General features: G+C 31.8%; 1 protein-coding gene across 2 annotated transcripts in view; it reads left to right on the forward strand.

The window, feature by feature from the left end:
- The window catches only part of LOC117246245 (NACHT, LRR and PYD domains-containing protein 1b allele 2-like), a 28,339-nt gene that overhangs the window by 13,876 nt on the left and 2,229 nt on the right, over positions 1-12,234 (forward strand). For both annotated transcript variants that reach the window (XM_033610077.2, XM_033610078.2), the window contains 7 exons: positions 7,250-7,293; positions 7,425-7,489; positions 8,027-8,241; positions 8,330-8,586; positions 8,743-8,871; positions 10,530-10,653; positions 10,818-10,853. In XM_033610077.2, coding sequence (XP_033465968.2) covers positions 7,250-7,293; positions 7,425-7,489; positions 8,027-8,241; positions 8,330-8,586; positions 8,743-8,871; positions 10,530-10,653; positions 10,818-10,853 — 870 coding nt within the window. The remainder of the gene's footprint in view (positions 1-7,249; positions 7,294-7,424; positions 7,490-8,026; positions 8,242-8,329; positions 8,587-8,742; positions 8,872-10,529; positions 10,654-10,817; positions 10,854-12,234) is intronic.

Consider the following 12,234-nt stretch of genomic DNA (forward strand, 5'->3'; position numbering starts at 1 on the left):
TTCAAAATAGCATAAAAAAGTCATACTATAGCATGTTGTTCAAAATAGCATAAAAAAGTCATAGTATAGCATGTCGTTCAAAACTGCATAAAAAATTCATAGTATAGCATGTCGCTCAAAATTGCATCAAAAAGTCATGCTATGGCATGTCGTTCAAAACTGCATAAAGAAGTCATAGTATAGTATGTCGTTCAAAACTGCATAAAAATAAGTCATACTATAGCATGTCGTTCAAAACAGCATAAAAAAGTCATACTGTAGCGTGTCATTCAAAACTGCATAAAAAAGTCGTTCGAAATTGCATAAAAAAGTCATAGCATGTCGTTCAAAATAGCATAAAAAAGTCATAGGATAGCATGTCGTTCAAAACTGCATAAAAAAGTCATATTATAGTATGTTGTCCAAAGCCATGAAAAAGTCATCGTATAGTATGTCGTCCAAACCATGAAAAAAAATTATAGTATGTGTTGTTCAAAAGCATGAAAATAAGTCATAGCATCATATGTTGTCCAAAACCATGAAAAGTCAGAGTGTAGTATGTCATCCAAAACCATGAAAAATAAAAGTCATAGTATAGTATGACATCAAAAATGTCATTAAAAATATGTACTAAGTAGTATGTCATCAGAAATAAAAAGAAAAGTCATCGTGTTGCAGATTACATTCAACTTTATTGTCATTGCAAGGAGTACAGGTTCTAAGACAGCGAAGTAAGACTGAATGCAGTTTGGCATTTGATCAAAAGTTCAAACAGCACTTCAGTACAGATTTACTTACGGAGAATTTGCAAAACATATGAGATGAATAGAATTTTAAATAAATAGGGTATGAATGTACTAAATATGTACAGTATGAGCAGTATTACCAGTATTAAAAGTGTGTTTAAATATTCTTAGATGTATTTATTTATTTATGAAAATGATTGGACATGGAGATAGAAGTGCAAAACATAGAATGCAGAGTGTTAAGTACAATAATATACGTTGGAGGAGATTATATACAAATTAAACAGCTGGAGGTATGATATGAATACAGTGAATACACTAATTGTCCAATATACACAGTATAGACAGGAGTGTAAATATCCTTGCGTTGGACAGGACAGTCCAATGGCAGGAAGCGGAGAACTGATGATCTGCTGGGCAGTTTTCACCACTCTCTGCAGTGCTTTCCGATCTGAGACAGACAGTTGCCTTACCGTACTCTGATGCAGTTGGTGAGGATGCTTACAATGGTACACGACTAGAGGTTGGTGAGAATCTCAGTAGAGGATGAAATTTATTCGATGTGTCTTAAAAAATGAGATGCTGGAGAGTGAAGAATAGAATGTCATGAATAATGTCATAGTATGGCCACAGTGTAGTATGCAATCAAAATATCATCAAAAATATCATAGTAGTATGTCATGAAAATACAATTAAAAAGTAATAGTGTAGTATGACATCAAAATGTAATATTAAATGTCATAATTGAGCAGGTAAAGTATACAAAAAACACATCACATCAAAAATGTCATAAAAACGTCATATGGGAGAATGACATCAAAAACGTCATAGTATAGGATGACATCAAAAATGCTAAAAAAAAAAACATAGGATATCAAAAATGTCATAGTATAGTATGGCATTAAATGTAATCAAAAACATCACAGTATATTATACCATCAAAAAAATGTCATAAAAACATCATAGACGTTATGACATCAAAAAATTCATAAAAACGTCATAGTATAGTATGACATCAAAAATGTCAAAAACGTCATAGTATAGTATGACAGCAACAATGTCATTAAAAAGTCATAGTATAGTATGATATCAAAAATGTAATTAAAAAGTAATCGAATAGTTTGACATCAAAAATGTCAAAACCATCATAGTATAGTTTGACAGCAACAATGTCATTAAAAAGTCATAGTATAGTATGATATCAAAAATGTCATAAAAACGTCATAGTATAGTATGACATCAAAAAAGTCATAGTATAATATGATATCAAAAACGTAATTAAAAAGTAATCAAATAGTTTGACATCAAAAATGTCAAAACCATCATAGTATAGTATGATATCAAAAATGTCATAAAAACGTCATAGTATAGTACGACATCAAAAATGTCATAGTATAGTATGATATCAAAAAAGTCATAGTATAGTACAGGGGTCTGCAACCTTTGCCATTAAAAGAGCCATTTTTGACCAAAAATAATTTGAAAAAATCTGTGTGGAGCCGCAAAACATGTTTGAGCCTTATAATCAAGGTAAATAGCCTATTATGTCTAAATTAGCTTATACTTATGGTCTAAATAAGCATTTGTTAATATGTTTTACCACAAGGTGGCCACTGTGCAGGGCACTATCTATGATTATTTGGTACTTAAATTTTGCAGAGCTGGCAGTGAGAGCAAACAAATCTGTCCACACACTACTACATTCTCTATTTTATTCAATTTACTTTTTTGGATTTGGCATCCATAGCTAACCAGCCACTGCCATCGAGGTTCAGCAACATTTGGATTCATAGAATCAATTTCCATAGAATTCTTTTCTCAAAGTCTCAAGGAGCCACTGGACAGGGGCTAAAGAGCCACATGCGGCTCCAGAGCCACAGGTTGCCTACCCCTGGTATAGTATGATATCAAAAAAGTCATAGTATAGTATGATATCAAAAATGTCATAGTATAGTACGACATCAAAAATGTCATAGTATAGTACGACATCAAAAAAGTCATAGTATAGTATGATATCAAAAATGTCATAAAAACGTCATAGTATAGTACGACATCAAAAAAGTCATAGTATAGTATGATATCAAAAATGTCATAAAAACGTCATAGTATAGTACGACATCAAAAAAGTCATAGTATATCAAAAATCAAATCAAAAACATCACAGTATATTATACCATCAAAAAATTCATAAAAACGTCATAGTATAGTATGACATCAAAAATGTCAAAAACGTCATAGTATAGTATGACATCAAAATTGTCATAAAAACATCATAGTATAGTATGACAGCAACAATGTCATTAAAAAGTCATAGCATAGTACGACATCAAAAATGTCATAAAAACGTGATAGTATAGTATGACATCAAAAATGTAATTAAAAGGTAATCGTATAGTATGACATCAAAAATGCCAAAAACATCATAGTATAGTACGACATCAAAAATGTCATAAAAACGTCATAGTATAGTACGACATCAAAAATGTCATAAAAACGTCATAGTATAGTATGACATCAAAAATGTCACACAAAAAAGTTATAGTACGACATCGAAAATGTCATAAAAACGTCATAGTATAGTATGACATCAAAAATGTCATAAAAACATAAGATTGTACGACATCGAAAATGACATCAAAACGTCATAGTATGGTATGACATCAAAAATGTCATAAAAAACGTCGTAATATAGTACGACATCAAAAATGATATAAAAACATCATAATATTGTACGACATCAAAAATGTCACAAAAAACATCTTAGTATATAGTATGACATCAAAAATGATATAAAAACATCATAATATAGTATGACATCAAAAATGATATAAAAACATAATATAGTATGACATCAAAAATGATATAAAAACATCATAATATAGTATGACATCAAAAGTGATATGAAAACATAATATAGTATGACATCAAAAATGTCATAAAAAATGTAATATAGTACGACATCAAAAATGATATAAAAACATCATATTGTACGACATCAAAAATGTCACAAAAAACATCTTAGTATATAGTATGACATCAAAAATGATATAAAAACATGATATAGTATGACATCAAAAATGATATAAAAACATCATAATATAGTATGACATCAAAAGTGATATAAAAACATAACATAGTATGACATCAAAAGTGATATAAAACCATAATAAAGTATGACATCAAAAATGTCATAAAAAACATCTTAGTATATAGTATGACATCAAAAATTATATAAAAACATCTTTGTATATAGTATGACATCAAAAATGATATAAAAACATCATAATATAGTATGACATCAAAAGTGATATAAAAACATAATATAGTATGACATCAAAAATGTCACAAAAAACATCTTAGTATATAGTATGACATCAAAAATTATATAAAAACATCTTTGTATATAGTATGACATCAAAAATTATATAAAAACATCATAATATAGTATGACATCTAAAATGATATCAAAACATCATAATATAGTATGACATCTAAAATTATATAAAAACATCATAATATTGTACGACATCAAAAATGTCATAAAAACGTCATAGTATAGTATGACATCGAAAATGACATCAAAACGTCATAGTATGGTATGACATCAAAAATGTCATAAAAAACGTCGTAATATAGTACATCAAAAATGATATAAAAACATCATAATATTGTACGACATCAAAAATGTCACAAAAAACATCTTAGTATATAGTATGACATCAAAAATGATATAAAAACGTCATAATATAGTATGACATCAAAAATGATATAAAAACATAATACAGTATGACATCAAAAATGATATAAAAACATCATAATATAGTATGACATCAAAAATGATATAAAAACATAATATAGTATGACATCAAAAATGATATAAAAACGTCATAATATAGTATGACATCAAAAATGATATAAAAACGTCATAATATAGTATGACATCAAAAGTGATATAAAAACATCATAATATAGTATGACATCAAAAGTGATATGAAAACATAATATAGTATGACATCAAAAATGTCACAAAAAACATCTTAGTATATAGTATGACATCAAAAATGATATAAAAACATAATAAAGTATGACATCAAAAATGATATAAAAACATCATAATATAGTATGACATCAAAAGTGATATAAAAACATCATAATATAGTATGACATCAAAAGTGATATAAAAACATCATAATATAGTATGACATCAAAAGTGATATAAAAACATAATATAGTATGACATCAAAAATTATATAAAAACATCATAATATAGTATGACATCTAAAATGATATAAAAACATCATAATATAGTATGACATTTAAAATTATATAAAAACATCATAGTATAGTATGACATCAAAAATGTCATAAAAACGTCATAGTATAGTATGACATCAAAAATGACATCAGAAATGTCATAAAAAACGTCGTAATATAGTACATCAAAAATGATATAAAAACATCATAATATTGTACGACATCAAAAATGTCACAAAAAACATCTTAGTATATAGTATGACATCAAAAATGATATAAAAACGTCATAATATAGTATGACATCAAAAATGATATAAAAACATAATATAATATGACATCAAAAATGATATAAAAACATCATAATATAGTATGACATCAAAAATGATATAAAAACATAATATAGTATGACATCAAAAATGATATAAAAACATCATAATATAGTATGACATCAAAAATGATATAAAAACGTCATAATATAGTATGACATCAAAAATGATATAAAAACATCATAATATAGTATGACATCAAAAGTGATATGAAAACATAATATGGTATGACATCAAAAATGTCACAAAAAACATCTTAGTATATAGTATGACATCAAAAATGATATAAAAACATAATAAAGTATGACATCAAAAATGATATAAAAACATCATAATATAGTATGACATCAAAAGTGATATGAAAACATAATATAGTATGACATCAAAAATGTCATAAAAAATGTAATATAGTACGACATCAAAAATGATATAAAAACATCATAATATAGTATGACATCAAAAGTGATATGAAAACATAATATAGTATGACATCAAAAATGATATAAAAACATCATAATATAGTATGACATCAAAAGTGATATGAAAACATAATATAGTATGACATCAAAAATGATATAAAAACATCATAATATAGTATGACATCAAAAGTGATATGAAAACATAATATAGTATGACATCAAAAATGATATAAAAACATCATAATATAGTATGACATCAAAAGTGATATGAAAACATAATATAGTATGACATCAAAAATGATATAAAAACATCATAATATAGTATGACATCAAAAATGATATAAAAACATCATAATATAGTATGACATCAAAAATGATATAAAAACGTCAATATAGTATGACATCAAAAATGATATAAAAACATCATAATATAGTATGACATCAAAAGTGATATGAAAACATAATATAGTATGACATCAAAAATGTCACAAAAAACATCTTAGTATATAGTATGACATCAAAAATGATATAAAAACATCATAATATAGTATGACATCAAAAGTGATATGAAAACATAATATAGTATGACATCAAAAATGTCACAAAAAACATCTTAGTATATAGTATGACATCAAAAATGATATAAAAACATAATAAAGTATGACATCAAAAATGATATAAAAACATCATAATATAGTATGACATCAAAAATGATATAAAAACATCATAATATAGTATGACATCAAAAGTGATATGAAAACATAATATAGTATGACATCAAAAATGTCATAAAAAATGTAATATAGTACGACATCAAAAATGATATAAAAACATCATATTGTACGACATCAAAAATGTCACAAAAAACATCTTAGTATATAGTATGACATCAAAAATGATATAAAAACATCATAATATAGTATGACATCAAAAGTGATATAAAAACATAATATAGTATGACATCAAAAATGTCACAAAAAACATCTTAGTATATAGTATGACATCAAAAATTATATAAAAACATCTTTGTATATAGTATGACATCAAAAATTATATAAAAACATCATAATATAGTATGACATCTAAAATTATATAAAAACATCATAATATTGTACGACATCAAAAATGTCATAAAAACGTCATAGTATAGTGTGACATCAAATTTGCAAACAAAAAAAATGGGGTCATAATTTAAGTCATAGAATCCCATAAAAAAACAATAGTAACCAAATATGTAATTAAATGTCATAGTATGTATAGTGTAGCTTGTCATTTAAACTTCAACTAAAAAAGACATAGTAATGTATGCAATTTAAAAATATCACAATGTAGTGCCATACAAATGCCAGTTAACACATCATAGCATTGTATGCCATCAAAAATGTCACAGAATAGCATGCTATCAGAAATATTTTCAAAAATGCCGTTTTATGAAAACATATTCGTATTTTATATAATATACATATTTCATGAAGACCCCAAGCTGTTTTACTCAATATTTTTATTTATTTTACCGATTTCAAAGGGCCCTCTGGGAAGGTGAAGCTTGGAACCCTTGCCAGTGCAGTGGTAAGATTTTTGTTTTTATTTAATTTTTTTAATATTTATTTTTTTAATAGACATATGCTTAGTCATTTTAATACATCTGTAGAATAGCTGAGCTCCGCTAATTATCAGAAATGTATTGTCTTCTGAAACAGGACTCCAGTGACTGGACTGAACTTGAACCTGTGGTCAACACAACTGATGAGGATCAAACCTATAGGTAAAAAAAAAAAAAATTAAACTTTTATTCTTAAAATATTTTAGTGCTGAACCACTCTCTGGTGAAATTAAACCAAAATCAGCCTGAATGAGCCCACTGTGGAGGCAATTTCAAGGCAGCTTTACTTTGAGGCTGAATGATTTCAAGAATTTTCACTGACTATATCTAGTGATGGCCAAATGAAGCCTCATGAACTATTTTCTTTATTTTCTGACCCCACCACATGGCGCTCTTGGTTTAAAGATAAAGGCTGAGGGACTTACAATGAAATGTGCTTTCAAACCCTTGTTGACCAGACAGTGCCATCTGGTGGCTTCAGAAAATAAAGACAGTGGTTCGTGAGGCCTCATTTGGTCATCACTAATAACTACTCAGATAGTTCCTGTCTGTATCTATAAATAACTATAGTTTCCTTACCATGGCATACCATTACAATGTACCACAGAAAATGGATCACACTTTTTTAGAAAAACAGCAACATCAGTGTGTCAGTGTGTAGTACATCCAAACCTATTTGTGTTCCTTTTCACTCCTTAGCCTCCAGTCTGAAGCAGGTCGCTTTGAATGCCGTGTGTCTGCCCTGCGCTGGGTTTGTAAGGAAAAGGTCAGCTTCAAATACCAGTTCTGCTCATGGGAGGAACTCGGGGAGAGGCCTTCATGCATGGATTACATGCAAGCAGGACCCCTACTGGACATCACAGTCACAGCTGGGAAATTGGAGGAGGTGCATCTGCCACACTGGGTCTGTGTAGGTGAGGTGTAATCCAAAAAGTTAATCGGCATTTTACAACATGCAAAGACATATTGATCCATCCACTAAAACTGCACTTTTTATTGCAGATCAGAACTCCAAAATGTCAGACATGTTTGTAGTTCTGCATGTGGATACCTGTGGAGATGTTTTGGAACAAGTGTCTGAAGTGACATCGTCCCACGTCAAGTTAGTCCAGCCAGTCTTCTCTCCACGAATGGTCATGATCCGGAAGATACTCCGCTTGCCTGTCAAACTTTTTTACGACGTGTTGATATTCATGAAAATCCAAGATGCCCTTACATTGCATGTTTACCTGGTGCCACCCGATCCTGCTCTGCAAAAGGTTTGGCATTTATTTTAATTCAAAGCGTTATAAGATGCAATTGAAAGCAGCATGGCGACAATATCATATTTCCATCACCTGATAAAATCACCAAAACCATGTCAGCTACTTTGAGCTTAAGGATTGTTTATGCTTTTTTTGTTTGTTTTTTAACAGGAAGTGGAAAAACAGCAAAACTCCTGTGGATCCACAAAGATCCTAAAACCAGGCCCAGACAAGTCCATGCAGTTGGGAAGTAATTTCTCCCTCACAACAGACAAGGCGGATGCAAAAATTCAACCCAGCGTACGTTTCAACTGTTTGAATATCAGGGGCTCAGTATTCACAGTACACTAGCGGTTTTAAATTTCATTATTTAGAACAGTGTTCAGTTAGCCTAGCATTACCGGACCAATTTGCAAATGCAAGTGAGTCTGGAACCTCTCAGTTTTTTATTTCCAGCGGGCTGTAGATCAAAATGCCTCTGGACACTACTGTAAAGACCAGTGGTTCCCAACTGGTGGGTCGCAGGTCCATTCTGAATGGACCGCAAGTGACTCGCGAACGTGCCAAGTTTGTAAAAAACATTAATTTTGAAGGACAGCGAATTTACGGCACAAGCTTTTATTCTGAAGTGCTGCTTCCTGCTGTAGAGTGCTCAGCAACATGGCAAAACAGAAGTATGACACTGAATATATTAAACTATTTGGACCTTGAACTAATGACTAAGGGGCAATCTGGACCTTGTTGGTGGACCAGTTGGGAACCACTGGTATAAATCCACAACCAATCAGAGCAACAAAACTTGACGTAGTGCCAAGTGATCGACAATTGGCAACAGACTACAGCACACAGAGATGAGTTGTGATGGTGTCATATCGATTTATCTGCGCCATTTTTGCCATTCAAATTTGAAAAACGTACTTCAATAGAAAGTTTCACATGAGCTGCAGCCATCTTGGTTGTTTTCAAAACTGCCTCAGTGGCGCTCCTCTTCACTAAGCTCTCTGTATGTTCACCATAGTGTCCCTGGCATGGCAGTGTGCAAGCTAAAACACTATTTTGCGTTAAGAGTAAAGGCTCCATAAGTTGTCCGAGTCAGTACAGCTACAGCTGGAGTACACGATGAGCGAGACATGTAAATCTACCACCACCTTCCATTTGGAGCCTACACGACATGCCCCTACAAACCGCGATCAGTACAACACGAACTCACCAATGTGAGTATGTATAGTTGCAGCCGAGGCAGCAACACAGCCTGCCCACTGACCCCATGCCTCGCCTACCATTCCTACACATCAGTTCATGATCAACGAGACATGTAAATCTGCCACCATTTTCCATTTGGAGCCTACACAACACGCCCCTACAAACCACGCGCACTAGTACAAGACGAACCCACCAATGCAAGTATGTAAAGCTGCGCCTGGAGTAGCTATGTGGCCCATCCACCGACTCCATGTCTCGCCCATATCAAGTTACATTCCGCGAGACACGTAAATCTGCTGCCACCTTCCATTTGGAGCCTACACAACACACCCCTACAAACCGCGCTCATCAGTACAAGACAAACCCACCAATGTGAATATGTATAGTTGCAGCCGTAGCAGCAACACGGCCCGCCCACCGACCCCATGTCTTGCCTACCATTCTTACACATCGGTTCATGATCAACGAGACATGTAAATCTGCCGCCACCTTCCATTTGGAGCCTACATGACACGCCCCTACACACCACGCCCACCAGTACAAGACGAACCCACCAATGCAAGCATGTAAAACTGCCAGTGAACCAGACGCATCTGCCAGAGCAAATGAAACATGAGCTTGTTTATTCGCCAGGTTCCCGGGCTGGTGTTAAGTATAATTGGAAAATGTATGATGTAAAGGATTCCTCTTAAGTGAAAATATTATTTCTAAAAAAAAAAAAAAGTCTTAAACCCCTTGCATTATGTTTTCCACAGACACGGGAGCTCAGAAATGATGGCAGAAATTTATTTGAGGTGTTCATCAGAAATGCAGACAGCGACTTCACCCTCAAGCTTGAGAGTGAGCAATACACTGTCTGGACCTGTTCCATTTACAAAGGTCAGTAGTTTTTAAATAATTTAACACTAATTAATTTGCACCATCTTTGTATTTTAGCCAGTTTTGCACAGTTGGCAAACCAAATGCCGTGTGTGTTGAAAGAAAAATGATTAATTCAGCTAATCTATGAACTGACCAGAGTTGTGGCCTGTATTTTATTTCAGAGGACTACCAAAGTCAGAGCACTGATCATAAGCAAGGTAAGAAAAAATAAATTATTTTGTTATTGTTATTATTATTAATATTAATTACAAAATTTCTTAGTTACAGAATTATTTATTTATTATATAATTGTTATTTATTATTTTATTATTTAAACTAATTTTCTTGTTTTTTATTTTTATTTTCTCTTTTTATTAATTTCCTGCTATTTTTTTGGGTCATTTTTCTTTCATTGCTCATTGCCTTCTTCCCATGTTTTTAAAAAAAATCAATCCATTTTACTCAAAGGGTTAACTGACAAGAAGCAAAACTTAAAAAAAAAATCATCATGGTCATTTCTATATCCTCCTGTTCAGTTAAGGTACATATATCTACTTCTAAAAACATTTGATGTATTTACTTAAGGTCATGAGCTACGAATTTCACATGACAATATTTTTAGCCGTTTTAATTTTAAATTGATTGGCTTATATAATTAAAGTGGACACATTGAAATTTCATTAACAATTTAAAGGTCCAGTGTGTAGGATTCATGGTGAAATATTGGCAGAAATTCAATTTAATATAATAAGTATGTTTTCTTTAGTGTAGACTCACCTGGAAATAAGACTTGTTTCAAACAATTAAATTAAGCCATTTATATCTACGCAGAGAGCAGGTTTTAGTCCACATAGATCACCATTTTGCACTACTGTATTTCTACAGTAGCCCAGAACGGACAAACTGGCTCTAGATAGGGCTGTTTTCACGTCCCCCACTGTAGTTAGCAGTAGTGATGGCCAAATGAAGCCTCATGAACCACTTTCTTTATTTTCTGACCCCACCAGATGGCAGTCTTGGTTTAAAGATAAAGGCTAAAGGACTGGCAATGAAGTGTGCTTTCAAACCTTTGTTGAACAGACAGCGCTTCAGAAAATAAAGACAGTGGTTCATGAGGCCTCATTTGGCCATCACTGGTTAGCAGCCCTCTGCGAGGACAACACTGAAAAAGCACTTATTTCTCAACATGAAGTTGCTTTATTCAGTGGTTTTACCAGTTTCTGTGGATAATTCAGCTCCTGGCAAAAACCTCCTGAACAATGAGCGCTTAAGGAATTCTAACCGGGAGAAGTTTCAGCTGGTTGCAATGTGCAGTCCTCTCCTCACCACTAGATGCCACTAAATCCCCCTAAATCTTACACACTGGACCTTTTAAGATCAGTGAAGTCTGTAGATGATGACTACATTTTGGGAGGATTTGCCCAGCCATTCCCAACAGATGTCGAATTGAGGGGAAAGTATCACAACATTTGAATGAAAGAATTTTGTACTCTAGACAAAACCAATTGAGATAATTGAGAATGTAAAACCTGATTATTACAGTGCTACCTTGAGGTCAGTGAGGGTAATATTTGCCTGGATAGTGGCTGGGATTTGCAA

Source organism: Epinephelus lanceolatus, chromosome 22, assembly GCF_041903045.1.
Source record: "Epinephelus lanceolatus isolate andai-2023 chromosome 22, ASM4190304v1, whole genome shotgun sequence".
Classification (NCBI taxonomy): Eukaryota; Metazoa; Chordata; class Actinopteri; order Perciformes; family Serranidae; genus Epinephelus; species Epinephelus lanceolatus.